The 17,821-nt window shown below is 44.9% G+C and overlaps 1 protein-coding gene across 1 annotated transcript in view; it reads right to left on the reverse strand.

Annotated features, from left to right (window-relative positions):
• ADAMTS17 (ADAM metallopeptidase with thrombospondin type 1 motif 17) overlaps positions 1-17,821 on the reverse strand; it is a gene marked incomplete at its 3' end in the record, with an annotated part of 333,792 nt that overhangs the window by 105,102 nt on the left and 210,869 nt on the right. The window contains exon 14 of the mRNA XM_080808797.1: positions 5,402-5,529. Within this exon, the coding sequence (XP_080664923.1) occupies positions 5,402-5,529 (128 nt within the window). The remainder of the gene's footprint in view (positions 1-5,401; positions 5,530-17,821) is intronic.

Here is a 17,821-nt window from a genome sequence, read left to right on the forward strand (position 1 = left end):
AACCTGCCAGTAACCCCTCCCCAGTGGGGAAGTTTATTCCCTCCTATTTTGAATTGGGACTTTCTCATACAGGTTTGGATGGTCTTTGGTTGTTTTGTTTTGCTTTTGCTTTTGGCCAGGAGAAGCATTTGCCTTCTTCAACTTCATAGCTATCTTCTTACTACAACTCTTTCTCTTCTGTTGGAGGGATGCCACTGACTTCTTGCTTTAGTTTTAACTGAAGGCTTTTAGGTCAGTAGTATGGCACCCGGCCCAGTATGGCCTGGGCTCCTGTGTTAGCTGCATCACCCCTTGCTATGTCTGTCTTCTTGACTTTACCTTTGTTTAGCTAAACTACACATGATTTCTTCAGAATGAATGCAGGTAAACTAAAATTTCTGAGTTCTTCTGTGTCTCAAAATTATTTTGTCCCTGTGCTTGATTGATAATTTGGCTGCAGAGAATTCTACGATTATCCTAACTTTGTGCCAGGGTCGGTGTCTCTGCATTTTTCTTCATCTTTCTTATTCCTGTTATTTGTTTTTTGATCATCAAAGAGCTGATGATCTCTGGTTGACCACTTGTATTTGAGAACTGATCTCTGGTTGACCACTTGTATTTGAGAATGAGGTACAGAAAGGTAGACTGAGGGGGCTCTGTATATGGGGATGGAGGTGTTGTGTGGTAGGCGTCCATTTGGGACTGGCATGAGGGAAACTGGAGTCCACTCCCCAACTCAGGAGGGTGAGCACTGTGCCCAAGCATGGAGGTCACGCACCTGCTCCAGCTGCCCTTAACCAGTTTATCACACAACTTTGAAAAGGAGGGCCCCGATACTAGGTGTGAAGATCATTACCCAACAGCACGTCAAGCTCCAAGTGCACGGCCAGCCATGGTCAGCCATGTTGTCTGACTCTTTGCCTTCTCTTCAGTTGCAGCCAATACCTCACACCTACTCTCTTTCCCAAGTCCTAGATGCCCTCGGGCATTCTGCTTTCTTTTCTGTTGTAACACCTGCTTGCTCCTGTTCCGGCTTCTGCTACTTTGTTCCTTCAATGGAACTTCCATTCTCTTCCACCCTCCAGAAAGACATGGCATCTTTCTTTTGTCAAAGAATGACCTCTGGTTCTCTTCCCCATCATGGTTTGTGCATTCCTGCCTTTACCATCAGTTTAGTGGAGTCCTGTCATGGGAGAGGAGCACATGTGAGGCTCCATCTGTCAGCTTAACCCAGAAATTGTTAAGGGAAGTTAATCAGACGGAAGGGGTGCAGGGAATGACTTCGGAGCTTTAGGCACTGCTTGTCCATAAAGGTTAAGCACCAACAGTCCTCTGCAGGGTCATGACATGGGGAGCAGGAGCAACCAGAGGGTGTTGTTGAAATACAGGCCCACGCACGAGATCCCGGTATATTTTCCTGCATGCTTGTTACCCTTCTTTACACAGTGGTACTGTGAGGCCAGAGTCTTATAGTCCTCCTAAATTCCACCAGTAATTCTACTTGCTTAATGGGTCATTGTACACAAAATGGGAGGCCAATAAATGCTGGATAATGAAAACCATCCTCTTAAATGGGCTCCAGATTCCACAATCACTGAAGTCTTAAGAGCAAGTGACCCATCCACCCACACATCCACTCCCTGGGTTTCTCCTTCAGTATGTAATCAAAGGCTCTCCTTCAAGCCAGCTTCTGGGAGAACAAAGATAACCAAACATAATCTCTCCACCAAAGAAGCTTATGGGACCTGAAGGTCTTCTTGGTTTTCATCCAGCCCAAGATACATACACAGGTTAGGAGCTCAAGCAAGTGGGATCCTAATTGGAGTATGATGCCTACACGTGTACTCAAGCTGGTGAGGCCTTAAAGAAAAGCCAAGTGTACCTGGTTTCAGGTATATCCAGATCTGTCAGTTTGACTCGCTCACTTAAAATCAGTAGCGCTGAGGCAAAGTCGCACATTAGAAACATATTAACTTGATTTCTTTGCCTCTGCAGGCCAACAGTAGGAATTACGAATGATGGAACTCCTGATTTATACAGACTTGCTGAAAAATAGACAATGTTTGTGTTTCTTTCCCCGACTCACTCCCACTTTTATGAGTGCTGTTAAGTTTCATTTCAGCATGTTAAATAATTTGTGACTCACTGAAATGAAACTTAACTCAGTCCTCATAAAAACAGAATAAAATGGTATTTCCATGTTTCATGTTATGGTTTGAATCAGACTGCTATTTGAAGCTTAGTGGAATCTGCTCAAAATGCCATTTGGGAGCCTCTCGTCCCCTCTGTTCTCTACCAACTAGTCACTGTGCTTCTCAAAATTTCCCAGAACTTCTTCTGCCACCCCAAAATAGCAAAATTTATAGCTGAAGGGAACAGAAGAAAAAGTTAGTAAGTGAACCACAACAATATTTCTGTAAGTGCTATCTTGCATAAAATGTGGATTCCTACCTTTTATCCTGTATAATCAGGTTACAGTACTGATGAATAAGTACAGATCCTCTGCTCACTAAACTCCTGAAATTTTTTTTTATTACTATTCTTCTTTTTCATCAATTTTCCTTGCCTTAATCATTCACAAGTACCACAGGAATCCAGAATGTTCTACTTTGGCAATTACTGTAACAAGGCATCAATACTATATACTTGTATTTAAATTCTTATACTCTTATTTTTTAAAAGATTTTATTTATTTATGAGAGACAGAGCATGGGCGAGAGCATGAGCAATCAGGGGGGAGGGGCAGAGAGCGAGGGGGAAAGAATCTTAAGTAGACTCCCCACTCGATCTCATGACCCTGAGGTCACCACCTGAGCCAAAACCAAGAGTCAGATGCTCAACCAACTGAGCCACCCAGGTGCCGCTAATTTCTCATACTCTTATTTAAGCATGCTCAACTTTATTATAAAGCTTCATTAACTATGACTTTACTAAGTTGGATTCTTGTGAGAATTGATTTCCCAAAGGGCTAAACTGACGCTTTATGGTTTCTCTCTGAGGAGTAAGAACGCTTAGTAAAATTACAGGTTGTATTTTTACCTCCTTCAGAAAGCGAGTGGTTTCTCAGGGATTTAATCTCATGAGGGGCCTATGCATACATGCTGCCACCACCTATCAGGATGGTGGTCCTTCTGCTAGGACTGGAGGCAGCTGATTACTGGGGTACATCTCCTCTACCAGAGGAGATAGTGCTTGTGAAAACTGACGAGGGGTGAGGTGAGGCTCCGATGAGCCTGAGCCAGCCCACTTGCCACAAAACATCAGGGGGGAAGGGGTACTGTCTGCACCTGTGTTGAGGGGTGGTGCTTGGTTAGGGCAGTGGTCAGTAAATGCCACGTCCAGGATGGGGGTGAAGGCACTGGAGACAGACCAGGGGCCAGGCAGAGATGGGGTGGCTTCTGGAAACAGAAAGGCAATACCCATATTATTGCCATCACATTCAAGTGCAGGGCAGGCTCTGGCTGGACGGTGCCAGATGACCACAGACTGAAGGCTGTCAGAGCCGTTGCGTGGCAGCTCACCCATGTTGTTCTGACTGATAAACTGGCTCGTTTGCTGTCATGACTCTGGGAAGAGCTCCTCATTGAAAACCACGGGGTTAGAATGAAAGTCACAGAAGGGGCCACTGGCACTGATCACTTCCAGCTGAAATCATGTCTGGCCACTTCATACTGACCCTATTGGTTGTTCATCATTGTGCTGTAGGATGGCTGGCATAAGTGTAGAATTTAGGAAAGAAAAAAAAATCCTGCACTTGACTTGCTGGCGGTTTTACAGAGAAATGCTGTCAATTTCAGTGACGACGATAAGACCTGTGTTCACACCACCTCCAGGCTCTGCACATTCGCCACAACAACGCTGTAGCCCTAAGGGCCACCAGCCCCACCACTGTCACTGCCTCCTTCCCCTGGAGGACTCCCTGCCAAGACTCTCAGGCACCCAGTGCCTATCACTGACACATATCTGGATTTGATAACAAAGCCAGGCAATGCCTGATGTTGTCAAGTTCTTTTCCTGAAAAATCTCAGTTTGGGACTAGTTTGACTTTGCAGGGAAAAAAAAACCACTAGGGTTGAAATGGCCACAGGAAGGACCCTAGAAGTTGTGTCTGTGTGTTTCTGCCTTTCTCCCTTTTACTCCATCTTGCCCTTGGCCAGGTGTCAGGAAGCAGAGACAATAAGCAAGATGTGCTGCCTTACGGGGTCAGCGGGTCCCAGGCCTGGAGGCAGGTTTCTGGTACCAGCACAGTTAGGGGGAATGACAGCTTCTCTCCCCAGTGACCCCTGGAATTTACAATTGTTCAAATGTTTTTTTTCCATGAAACTGAGCACCAGAGTTGGGTGTTAACTCTGGGAGATGTGGAGACCTCACAGGTTCTGGGATGTAGCTTCTCTTAGCAAAATGAGAAGGCCACCCTGGAGCCCTTGGTGAGTGTGTTCCTTGCTTACTCTCATGCTGCAGGTGCTGGTCTATGGAGGCCAAACAAAGTAAAGCGAATATTGGAGGCAAGACCTAGCTTTCCTTCCCACGCCAAGTGCACAGCTCTCCTGATAGACATCTGCTTGCTTCGGGCTCCGGGGACTCGCTCCTGACAGGTGCAAGTTAAACTGAATCATCAGGAAATACAACACACGTGGCATAAAGGAGGGTGGCATTACCTGAGTCGTGGCTCTCTGGGCACTGGAAATACACAGCCTCCTGACTCCCTTCCCCAGTTCCACATCAGCAGGATGCCCCTTCTTAGGGAGAAATAGTCCTATCACATCGAGCTGGGGAGTGCTGCCTCGGGAAGGCTCAGCTTCTGGTGTGCCCCCAGCTTGGGCAGATTTAACACAAGTGGAAGATGAGCTTGCATCCATCGTCTGTCCCTCCCTCCTTGTTTTTCCTGTTGTCTTCATAAATGATACTTATCATTCATTCTAATGAGTCACAGACATCCAATACCAGGATGGCTTCGGGGACTATACTGCACTGGGCATACTGCTTCCCTGGGTACCACCTATGAAGGATTCAGCTTTGTTCTACTCTATCTTTGGTAGCTAAATGCAACATAGCTTGTCCAATAACATATTCACATGAATCTTCCAGCCTGACCTTAGTATTCGACCTGTTCTGCCCTTTGTCGGAATGGCTTAAGTTACTTTAAGGTTTTTTAAGATTATCATGTTGCCACTCTTCTTCCAGCCACCTCAGCTCTCCAACTGGCCTGGGGTGGGCTTCATGCTCAGTTGCTGCTGAGGGAGGAGGGGTGCCAGTTTGCAGAAGAGAGCACCCCTGGTGGTGCCTTCTTGAGAAGATCCATTCCCCCAAGTCTCCCAAGGTCTCGGCCCGCTCCCCCCACCGCCGCACCAAAAACTTCTGGGGGTGAGGGAGCCTCCCCTCCAAAGAAAGCCCCACCAAAGACACAAGGAAAACATGTTACCTGGCACTTGCCATGCACACAGAGGTCGGTCTCATAGGGCCCGCAGGGTGTGCCATCCAGGACCCTGTCGGCCACCAGCAGCGGGGACTCCTTCCCAAGGGGTGAGCAGTAGAGTTCACATGGTTTATCTGAGGAGGGAAAGGGGACAGTGGACATTGATGGGGGAAGGGGTGTGTGGGCCACGCAAGGGGCAGGTGCTCGAGGGGAATGAGCCAAGCGGGGTGCAGGTGCACGTGGGTGATGGCCCAGAGGACAAGAGGTCAATCAATATGAAATAAAGGTCACAGAAGCCCAGCACATGTTCCTCAGAGGCATGCAGCTGTCCCCTGGAACATTCCACACAGCAAATGGAGAAAGATACATGAGTGAGGGCTCTGGGGGTTCTTATTTACCTTATTCTCTTCATCCTTTGCAAAGATATAGTATTCCTTTTCCTTAAGGCATTAAAAATACCAGGCGGAACATTTTGTTGTGTGCTGACCTCTGAGTGAACTGACTATGTATCAAGGGAGAGCCTGGGAGCTTCTCTTGTTGTGGGGGTGAGAAAGGGGGAGAAGGTGAATGAGAATGCCTCTGGGTAGGAGGGGGTGTGGGCCCTGTGGATGTCTCCACAGCAGTGGCTTTTGTTAAGTGCTTTAGTGCTCCACCAGCTGCTGGATAAAAGCAGTAGGGCTGTGATATATATGGCGAGAAGGCTCTGGAAGAAGCTGAACTGAAGTAAAATACAGGAACAAAGGGGCCTCTAGGACAACGTGTAAGAGCCATGTCACCTGACGGGATGGAAACCCTTGGTTTCTGCTGCTCTTGGAACCAAGTGAGCTCCTAGAATGTGACAAGCCCTCATGCCTTTGCCCAGGCTGTTGCTTTGCCTGGAAATCCCTCCCTGCAGAGCTTCTGGAAGTTTCCTATCACCCCAGAAGGTTCCACTCCACAGCTCTCTCCTCTCACACCATCTCTGACATGGACTCTCCAACTGCATTTTGTATACACCTCCAAAAAGCCCTTAGACATTATCCTATTGTCTTATGAGTGTTTGAGTGACTTCCATATACAAAAGGATTTCTTATAAGGTGGGTTCCATTGCTAAAAGAGTTTAAAAGGGATGGGTTTTAATTATCTTTAGATTGAAGAACCGAAAGTACTGCAAGACCTTAGAGGACAAGGGACTGAGATTTTTATCTCTTGTCCCCAGGCCAGGCCAAGGACATGGCTCACAGAAGGACTTGGTAAGTATTTTAATCTTTCCATATAAACTTTAGAATCAGTTTGATGGTATCCCCAAAATAACTTGCTGGGATTTCACGGGAATTGTGCTAAATCTATAGATCAAGTCAGGGGGAACCAACATCTTGACAAATATTGATTCTTCCTATTCATGAACATGGAATATCTCCCCATTTAATTCTTTTAATTCACTCATCAGAGTTTCCCTCATATAGATCTTGCACATATAGTGTTAGTTTTATATATAAATATGCCATTTTTGGGGTGTTCGTGTAAACGGTAGTATGTTTTTAATTTCAACCCCATTTGGTCCTTGCTGGTATATAGGAAAGTGATTTTTGTACATTTACCATGTATCTTGCAACCTTGCTATAATTATTTACTAGTTCCAGGAAGCTTTGGGGTTTTTTGTTTTTTTGTGGTTTTTTTTGTTGTCGTTGTTGTTTCTTGATTCTTTTGGACTTTCTGCATAGATGATGTCATCATCAAACAAATGTAGTTTTATTTCTTCCTTCCCAATCTGTATATTTTCAATTTCCTTATCTTATTTCATTAGCTACGTCTTCCAGTATGGTGTTGAAAAGGAACAGTATAAGAAGAAATCCTTGCTTTGTTCTTGTTCTTGGGAGAAAACCTTCAAGCTTATTTTTAAATAAATGAATGGATTTTGTTCTTCTCTACGTAACTCTGAAAGAGGAATACACCCCTTTATCTCTCTCAGTCACCTAATTCTAATGACATTAATGTGATTATTTTTGCAAAGAAACTTCCAGAAACAGAAACACCAATGCTTTTGTGCTGCCTCTGTCAGTCCCTTTGTTTCCACCACTGGCTCATTTTCCAGTGGTCTCAGATATGCAAGCGCAGCGGTAGAAAAAGGCTTCTGGAGTTGACTTGGCTTCAGAAGATCTTGGCATTCCAGCTGGACAGTTCCTGTCAAAGCAGATGTGTTGTCTCACCCAGGCTCTGGGGCTTTCATGATTGAATGACATTCAGAAAGCCACAAACATGTTCAGCAGCTTTCCATAGCTCCTCTCCCATGGAGCCCTGCTGACCAACATGCCCAGTGGGAAGTCTTGCCTTAAAACACTAGAAAGAAACTACAAAGGTTCAGTAGAAATGTTCAACTTGTTTGTTCTAGTTAGTTGTGGAGGTGCTGTGGAGGGGGTGTTGTGAAGAACTTCCCAGGTAAGTAAAGTAATGATGCTTCAGTGTTTATTTATTCAAAAAACAGGAACTGAGTCTCTTGATCACACAAGGCACTGTTTGGGCACTACTGGGAAAGAAAGATGAGTAGTGTATGCTTTTCAAGGCCTTGGTAGTCTAATGGACAAGTACAGAGCAAATCCCAGATGAGGCAGACTATGAAAATCTCCATGAAATGGGCCTGAGCTGTTAGAGGGCAAGGTATAAAGTGGAAGGAGTGTTCTAATTCCCTAGATAGCAGGCTAGAGGCAGCTGTCCCTCCATTTAGATGGAATGACCCAGGAAGGCAGCCAGTGGAAGAAGTATGAGAGACTAAAATGTAAACTGAGCTGAGGTTCTGGAAGGTTCATCCGACCAAATTTTTGAGGTCCTTGGGACCCCGAGGTTTCCTGTTGGCATCTTGGGGAACCACTGGAAGAATGCAGCACCATAGCTCCCAGTCTGAATGGATGGGGTATTTTCTTCACACACTGGGCTTCCTCTTATGTTTCACTGTTAAGGAAAGAAGGGTCCTCTGGTCCAAGCAGTTTGAAAACTACGGATTTTAATTACCTTTAAACTGAAGTGCTGGAATAACTGAGCTTTGAAATGGTTCATTCAATAGCAGTAATAATGGTGATGATGGTGGTGATGTTGATAAAATCATAAATGACATTAATTGTCTACTATGTCAAAGGCAGCATGCTAAGTAATATCTATGCATTTCAGGTGGGTGCTGTCATCGTTCCATCTTATAGATGAGCATGGGAGACTCACATAAGGTGTGTGGCTACCCAGAGTCCCCTGACAGGCAAGGTCAGACCCTGGCCTCTTTGTCCCAGCCTAGTTTTCTTTCTATCATCACTGTTCTCTTTTTGGACAGAGAACGCTAGTGGCCCCAAATACCAAGAGGCAAAATGGTGCTGCTGAAAGCAAACCACCAGTTTCATGAATGTTTCTGGCTTCTGAGTGTCTACTCTGATTTGAGCAGAAATGGAAGTGGGATTTGGGTAGAAAAGTAGGGGGTCTTTTGTGGCAAGTTAGAAAGACCAGATTTGGTCTTGGGGATAAAGATGGTTTGTCTGGGCTCTGTCATAAACATCAGGAAAATGGAGATTCTCAGATGGAGGGATTTTGTTCATGAACCCAGGCAAACAGGTACACTCAACTCCACCTACACTGGACTCTCCCACCTGCAGACACTGTCCTCCTCGGCTTGGGCAGCTGGGGACACCTAGACTCTAGAACAGAGTCCAGAGGTAACACTTCCTTCCTTTGCTCAGCTGAAACTCCATTTGTCCATCTCCTTTTCTGGGATCTATGCTCAGAATTTAGCGCACTTCCACACCTCTAGGACGGTATAGCACTATCTCCCAAAAGGACTCAGGATAACCTTTATAAAACTTGAGAAGGAGCCCCTCAAAATTCTCTGAATATTCCCCTCTAAGCTACCTTGGGTGGGCAAAGAATCCCCAGATAAATTCCTAGTACAGAAGGAGGTCAAATCTTCTTGAGAACTATAGAACTATAGAACCATGCACTCCAAGGAAAGAAGCTTGGAGCATCCCTTTTACATGGTTGATGGGGGCCCAAATGAAATTCTAATTGAGGCTGGACTGATTGGTGTGGTTCCTGGTCTCTCACTGACTTGTTGCCAGGAGTTATGCTTGGGTGGGAAAACCACAGACAAGGCAGGGGAGATGAGCTCAGGGGCTTGAGAGCCACATTATCTTATCTGCTTAGTGGAGGCTTGGAGGAATCCCCCTAGTACTCCATGGTGAAGAGGGCACTTGTGGGTCTTAGTACTCTCGCTGTTCTCTTTCTGCCAGTGGTTGTAAGGTCTTACTAAGAAATACCAAGGAATTCTGAGGCCATCACAAGTGCTCACTCCAGCTCTGTCTGGCTATCTTTGGGGGATACAGAGGAGGCTGCCCAGTCCCCTGTCCCCAAAGCTGCCCACCATAACTCAAGAGCCAGGCCTTAGTTGACTGGATCGGAAGAAGCCACTTGACCGTAGCTATACCAGTCAGAGTCTTTCTCTCCATCTTTCTCTCCATCACAACCTCATAGCTTCATGAGGCCTCAACCAATTGGACTGACAGTGGCCAGCTGACTGCAGGTGGACCAATCAGTGTCTCTGTCTTGAAAAATCAGCACTAAAATCCAGATTTAGAGCAGCTGTGTCTACTCATAGTTGATGAATCTGAAAGAAGTCTGTACTCTCTTATCCACAATCCAGAAGTCCAAAAAGCTCTGAAAACTGTGAGCATTTTCTTACATGTGTGGCAAACGCATCTGGCAGCAAAAACAGCTTTGACTAACATGAGGCTTTGGTAGTGTTCAGAATTCCAGTTAGAGACCATTCATGCGTTATTTGGTAGAGACATACCTGTACTTCCCTGGACTGTGGGGTGCTTCCCTGGACCCCACTGGGAGTATTGGTAGTATATGGTTGATGTGCTGTTGTTACCTAACACCAAAAATGCTTTGGCCACATCTGGCCCCAACAGATTCACATAAAGGATGAAAGTGGTGTGGGTCACCCTTCAGCCTCATGTGGACAAATGATGAGAAAGCTACTTTTCAGTTGGGAACAGGAAGAAATGACTCACAAACACAAACTGTGATGGGCATGGAGAGAGGTCCTGATACTTTCAGAGGCCCTGTCCTCAGACCCCAGCCCTTGGGATCTGAGACACCCTGCAACTTTGCAACAACTCCTCTCTTTTTCATTAAGCAACTCCAGTTGGCTTGAATGAATTGGAGTTAGAGAGACCTTAACCATCCTACGTTCCATACCCTGGAAGGCTCAGCCCCAGAGGGGGTTCTGCCATGCCAGCCCAGGAGGAGCTGGGAATGCACCTCCATGTCCAGACACAGCCTTAGCCAAGCCCTCTGACACTTCAGTGGGCACGTGGCCTGCTGGCTTGGGCAGGAAGTACAGAACTCCTGAAGGTTTCCACTTAAATGAGATTCCACGGGGAAAGCAGAAATAGGGTGGGTTTGGCAACAGGCCATCTCCATGGGTTTCTGTCTAAAGGCTTTCCCACTTAGAACTATTTTCTAAGGAGAGCCTTTGTCTTCTTTTGGAGGTGGTATGGATTTGCGGTCCTGAGCCCTCCCTTGGAAAATCTACCTCTGCAAGAATTTTTTTTTTTCAGTAAGAGAAAAAAGAAAAAGTATAGCTTCCCCTTTCTTGAACCGTGTGTCACTCGCCAAAGAATTCCACAGTGATAGCAATGCTATGAATAGGGCAGTCATAATGGGCTTCGAGAGAGCCCAGAGCCCAACCACAGGAATCGTTCCCATCACGGCTAAGCTAGAATTGTGCCTTTTATAAGCTGATTTTTGAAAGGAGCAAACTTCTAATCTGTATTCTCCCCCCTGCCCTCTGAATTGGCCATTTGTTATTTTGTTTTCATCCTTGTGAAATGCTCCTTTTAAAAATGCTGGCTTCTGTTTATATTTGCAAGGGAAATGAAACCAAATCTGTGAGAAGTCAGGACAGTTCCACCCCAGAAGGGGATATGTCAAGCTAGCCTTGCAAAGGCCTGAACTTGGGGTCTTTTCCTCAAAGACAAAATGCTTACTGCCCCTTAGCTGTCCTTATCAGAGAGGGTGGTACTTTTCAGATCAAAGGCGGTCGAACTCTGGCTGTAATGATCTGTCGCTTTGATAGAGAGAAATGAAAAGCGAGTGGGTCACGACACATTCTGAAGCTGGTGGGCTTCCCCAGATAGCTGCCTTGCGAAGTGTCCTGGGTGGGGGATCCAGGGCAGACATCCGTTTCTGCCCCTGGGATGATAAGGGACCCGAGGAGCTCAGCAATCCAAAAGTGGTTATAAGTCAAACAGAAGTTTAATAACGACTTGGAGAAATCTGTGGAAAACCAGACATTTAAGTGGGATTTCTGCATTGAATAAAGGAGCAGGAGAACGCAAAGCTGAAGCAGACCAAGGAAAGAATAACAACAAGGCTGTGTGCACAGTTGAGTGGAAATGGGAATGGGGTGAGTCCCTCTTGGAGCCGACCTCTTCTTGCTCCCAAAAAGAGTCAGTGAAGGACTGGACAGTGGACCTAAAGTGTCTCTGTCCAGCAGGCTGGGATGGCTGATGGTTTGGAAACAAGGCTGCCCCTCATCAGAACCCATCATGGCGCTGGAAACAGGGTAGCCTCTGCTGCCTCGGCTCACTTTCTCCCTATTAGGGGTCCGAAGATGCTCGAGACATCTGGAAGCCTCCTGGGTCTTCTTGCATCAGAGGAATGCCCAGGCAGAGAGCAGCGAGCGTCCAGCTGTACATGTTCCTTTCAGGAGGGTGGGCCTCCTCTCTCCCTCATCTGCAGACAAAGCTGAGGGTATGTGGGCTGCCCTTCTCTTGAAGTCATGGTTAAGCGACGGTGCACCTCCCATCACACAGCTCCAAAAAGTGGTTTTTTTCAAAAGGAAAGAGGTCTGGGGGGAGGAGTCAAGATGGCGGAGAAGTAGCAGGCTGAGACGACATCGGGTAGCAGGAGATCAGCTAGATAGCTTATCTAACCATTGTGAACACCTATAAATCCAACGGGAAATCGAAGAGAAGAAGAGCAACAATCCCAGAAACAGAAAATCGATCACTTTCTGAAAGGTAGGACCTGCGGAGAAGTGAATCCAAAGCGACGGGAAGATAGACCCCGGGGGGAGGGGCCGGCACCCGGCAAGCGGCGGAGCGACGGAGCACAAAATCGGGACTTTTAAAAGTCGGCTCCACTGGGAGACATCGCTCCAGAGGCTAAACTGGGGGGAAACCCGGGCGGGGTCAGCATAACCCCAGGACCCGCGGGGTCACAGAAGGACTGGGGGTGTCTGAGTGCCGCAGAGCTCGCAGGTATTAGAGCGGGGAAGCCGGCTATAGCGACAAAGCCGAGGAGTGAGCTCTAAGCCCGGGGTTACCTTGTGCCGGTCGCAGGCTGGGTGGGCTCGGAGCGCTGCCGGAGGCCACGGAGACAAAAGCGACCCGGCGCTTTTCTCCAGCTCCAACAATTGACTGCTTTCCTCGAGGCGCGACCGCAAGCCAGGGAGGCGGGGCTATTGGGCACTTTGCTCTGAGAGCGCACTGAGGAGCGGAACCCCAAGCTCTCGGCTCCTCCGGGCCGGAGACTGGGAGGCCGCCATCTTCATTCCCGTCCTCCGGAACTCTACGGAAAGCGCTCAGGGAACAAAAGCTCCCGAAAGCGAACCCGAGCGGATTACTTAGCCTGGCCCCTGGCAAGGGCGGTGCAATTCCGCCTGCGGCAAAGACACTTGAGAATCACTACAACAGGCCCCTCCCCCAGAAGATCAACAAGAAACCATCCAAAACCAACTTCAGTCACCAAGAACAGCGGAATTCCACAGCAGGAGAAAGCAAATCCTAATTGGACAAAATGACAAGGCGGAAAAACTCACCTCAAAAAAAAGAACAAGAGGCCGTACCGAAGGCTGGAGACCTAATCAATACAGACATAGGTAGCATGACAGATCTAGAGTTCAGAATGACAATTCTCAAGGTTCTAGCCGGGCTCGAAAAAGGCATAGAAGATATTAGAGAAACCCTCTCCGGAGAGATAAAAGCCCTTTCTGGAGAAATAAAAGAACTAAAATCTAACCAAGTTGAAATCAAAAAAGCTATTCATGAGGTGCAATCAAAAATGGAAGCTCTCACTGCCAGGATAAATGAGGCAGAAGAAAGAATTAGTGACATAGAAGACCAAATGACAGAGAATAAAGAAGCTGAGCAAAAGAGAGACAAACAACTACTGGAACACGAGGAGAGGATTCGAGAGATAAGTGACACCATAAGACGACACAACATTAGAATAATTGGGATTCCAGAAGAAGAAGAAAGAGAGAGGGGAGCAGAAGGTATATTGGAGACAATTATTGGAGAGAATTTCCCTAATATGGCAAAGGGAACAAACATCAAAATCCAGGAGATGCTAAGAACGCCCCTCAAAATCAATAAAAATAGGTCCACACCTCGTCACCTGATAGTAAAATTTACAAATCTTAGCGACAAAGAGAAAATCCTGAAAGCAGCCCGGGAAAAGAAGTCTGTAACATACAAGGGTAAAAACATTAGATTGGCAGCGGACCTATCCACAGAGACCTGGCAGGCCAGAAAGAACTGGCATGATATATTCAGAGCACTAAACGAGAAAAACATGCAGCCAAGAATACTATATCCGGCTAGGCTATCATTGAAAATAGAAGGAGAGATAAAGAGCTTCCAGGACAAACAAAAGCTGAAAGAATTTGCAAACACCAAACCAGCTCTACAGGAAATATTGAAAGGGGTCCTCTAAGCAAAGAGAGACCCTAAAAGTAGTAGATCAGAAAGAAACAGAAACAATATACAGTAACAATCACCTTACAGGCAATACAATGGCACTAAATTCATATCTCTCAATAGTTACCCTGAATGTTAATGGGCTAAATGCCCCAATCAAAAGACACAGGGTATCAGAATGGATAAAAAAACAAAACCCATCCATATGCTGCCTACAAGAAACTCATTTTAGACCCGAAGACACCTCCAGATTTAAAGTGAGGGGGTGGAAAACAATGTACCATGCTAATGGACATCAGAAGAAAGCTGGGGTGGCAATCCTTATATCAGATCAATTAGATTTTAAGCCAAAGACTATAATAAGAGATGAGGAAGGACACTATATCATACTCAAAGGGTCTGTCCAACAAGAAGATCTAACAATCTTAAATATCTATGCCCCTAACATGGGAGCAGCCAACTATATAAACCAATTAATAACAAAATCAAAGAAATACATCGACAGTAATACAATAATAGCAGGGGACTTTAACACTCCCCTCACTGAAATGGACAGATCATCTAAGCAAAAGATCAACAAGGAAATAAAGGCCTTAAATGACACACTGGACCAGATGGACATCACAGATATATTCAGAACATTCCATCCCAAAGCAACAGAATATACATTCTTCTCCAGTGCGCATGGAACATTCTCCAGAATAGACCACATCCTGGGTCATAAATCAGGTCTCAATCGGTACCAAAAGATCGAGATCATTCCCTGCATATTTTCAGACCACAATGCTCTGAAGCTCGAACTCAATCACAAGAGGAAATTTGGAAAGAACGCAAATACATGGAGACTAAACAGCATCCTTCTAAAAAATGAATGGATCAACCAGGAAATTAAAGAAGAATTGAAAAAATTCATGGAAACAAATGATAATGAAAACACAACAGTTCAAAATCTGTGGGACACAACAAAGGCAGTCCTGAGAGGAAAATATATAGCAGTGCAAGCCTTTCTCAAGAAACAAGAAAGGTCTCAAATACACAACCTAACCCTACACCTAAAGGAGCTGGAGAGAGAACAACAAAGAAAGCCTAAACCCAGCAGGGGAAGAGAAATCATAAAGATCAGAGCAGAAATCAATGAAATAGAAACTAAAAAAACAATAGAACAAATCAACAAAACTAGGAGCTGGTTCTTTGAAAGAATTAATAAGATTGATAAGCCCCTGGCCAGACTTATCAAAAAGAAAAGAGAAAGGACGCAAATAAATAAAATCATGAATGAAAGAGGAGAGATCACAACCAACACCAAAGAAATACAAACAATTATAAGAACATACTACGAGCAACTCTATGGCAACAAATTTGACAACCTGGAAGAAATGGATACATTTCTAGAGATGTATAAACTACCACAACTGAACCAGGAAGAAATAGATAACCTGAACAGACCCATAACCAGTAAGGAGATTGAAACAGTCATCAAAAATCTCCAAACAAACAAAAGTCCAGGACCAGACGGCTTCCCAGGGGAATTCTACCAAACATTTAAAGAAGAATTAATTCCTATTCTCCTGAAACTGTTCCAAAAAATAGAAATGGAAGGAAAACTTCCAAACTCATTCTATGAGGCCAGCATCACCTTGATCCCAAAACCAGACAAGGATCCCACCAAAAAAGAGAATTACAGACCAATATCCTTGATGAACACAGATGCGAAAATTCTCACCAAAATACTGGCCAATAGGATCCAACAGTACATTAAAAGGATTATTCACCACGACCAAGTGGGATTTATTCCAGGGCTGCAAGGTTGGTTCAACATCCGCAAATCAATCAATGTGATACAATACATTAATAAAAGAAAGAGTAAGAACCATATGATACTCTCAATAGATGCTGAAAAAGCGTTTGACAAAGTGCAGCATCCCTTCCTGATTAAAACTCTTCAAAGTGTAGGGATAGAAGGCACATACCTCAACATTATCAAAGCCATCTATGAAAAACCCACCGCAAATATCATTCTCAATGGAGAAAAACTGAAAGCTTTTCCGCTAAGGTCAGGAACACGGCAGGGATGTCCGTTATCACCACTGCTGTTCAATATAGTACTAGAAGTCCTAGCCTCAGCAATCAGACAACAAAAAGAAATTAAAGGCATCCAAATCGGCAAAGAAGAAGTCAAACTATCACTCTTTGCAGATGATATGATACTATATGTGGAAAACCCAAAAGGCTCCACTCCAAAACTGCTAGAACTTATACAGGAATTCAGTAAAGTGTCAGGATATAAAGTCAATGCACAGAAATCAGTCGCATTTCTTTACACTAACAACAAGACAGAAGAAAGAGAAATTGAGGAGTCAGTCCCATTTACAATCGTACCCAAAACCATAAGATACCTAGGAATAAATCTAACCAAAGAGGCAAAGAATCTATACTCAGAAAACTATAAAGTACTCATGAAAGAAATTGAGGAAGACACAAAGAAATGGAAAAATATTCCATGCTCATGGATTGGAAGAACAAATATTGTGAAAATGTCTATTTTACCTAAAGCAATCTACACATTTAATGCAATCCCTATCAAAATCCCATCCATTTTTTTTAAAGAAATAGAACAAATAATCCTAAAATTTATATGGAACCAGAAAAGACCTCGAATAGCCAAAGGAATATTGAAAAAGAAAGCCAAAGTCGGTGGTATCACAATTCCAGACTTCAAGCTCTATTACAAAGCTGTCATCATCAAGACAGTATGGTACTGGCACAAAAACAGACATATAGACCAATGGAACAGAATAGAGAGCCCAGAAATAGACCCTCAACTCTATGGTCAACTAATCTTCGACAAAGCAGGAAAGAATATCCAATGGAAAAAAGACAGCCTCTTCAACAAATGGTGCTGGGAAAATTGGACAGCCACATGCAGAAAAATGAAATTGGACTATTTCCTTACACCACACACGAAAATAGACTCAAAGTGGATGAAGGACCTCAATGTGCGAAAGGAATCTATCAAAATCCTTGAGGAGAATGCAGGCAGCAACCTCTTTGACCTCCACCGCAGCAACTTCTTCCTAGGAACATCGCCAAAGGCAACAGAAGCAAGGGCAAAAATGAACTATTGGGATTTCATCAAGATCAAAAGCTTTTGCACAGCAAAGGAAACAGTGAACAAAACCAAAAGACAACTGACAGAATGGGAGAAGATATTTGCAAACGACATATCAGATAAAGGGCTCGTATCCAAAATCTATAAAGAGCTTATCAAACTCAATACCCAAAGAACAAATAATCCAGTCAAGAAATGGGCAGAGGACATGAACAGACATTTCTGCAAGGAAGACATCCAGATGGCCAACAGACACATGAAAAAATGCTCCACATCACTCGGCATCAGGGAAATACAAATCAAAACCACAATGAGATACCACCTCACACCAGTCAGAATGGCTAAAATGAACAAGTCAAGAAATGACAGATGCTGGCGAGGATGCGGAGAGAGGGGAACCCTCCTACACTGCTGGTGGGAATGCAAGCTGGTGCAACCACTCTGGAAAACAGTGTGGAGGTTCCTCAAAAAACTGAAAATAGAGCTACCCTACGACCCAGCAATTGCACTCCTGGGTATATATCCTAAAGATACAAACGTGGTGCTCCGAAGGGGCACGTGCACCCGAATGTTTATAGCAGCAATGTCCACAATAGC

The sequence above is a fragment of the Martes martes genome, assembly GCF_963455335.1.
Source record: "Martes martes genome assembly, chromosome: 7".
Classification (NCBI taxonomy): domain Eukaryota; kingdom Metazoa; phylum Chordata; class Mammalia; order Carnivora; family Mustelidae; genus Martes; species Martes martes.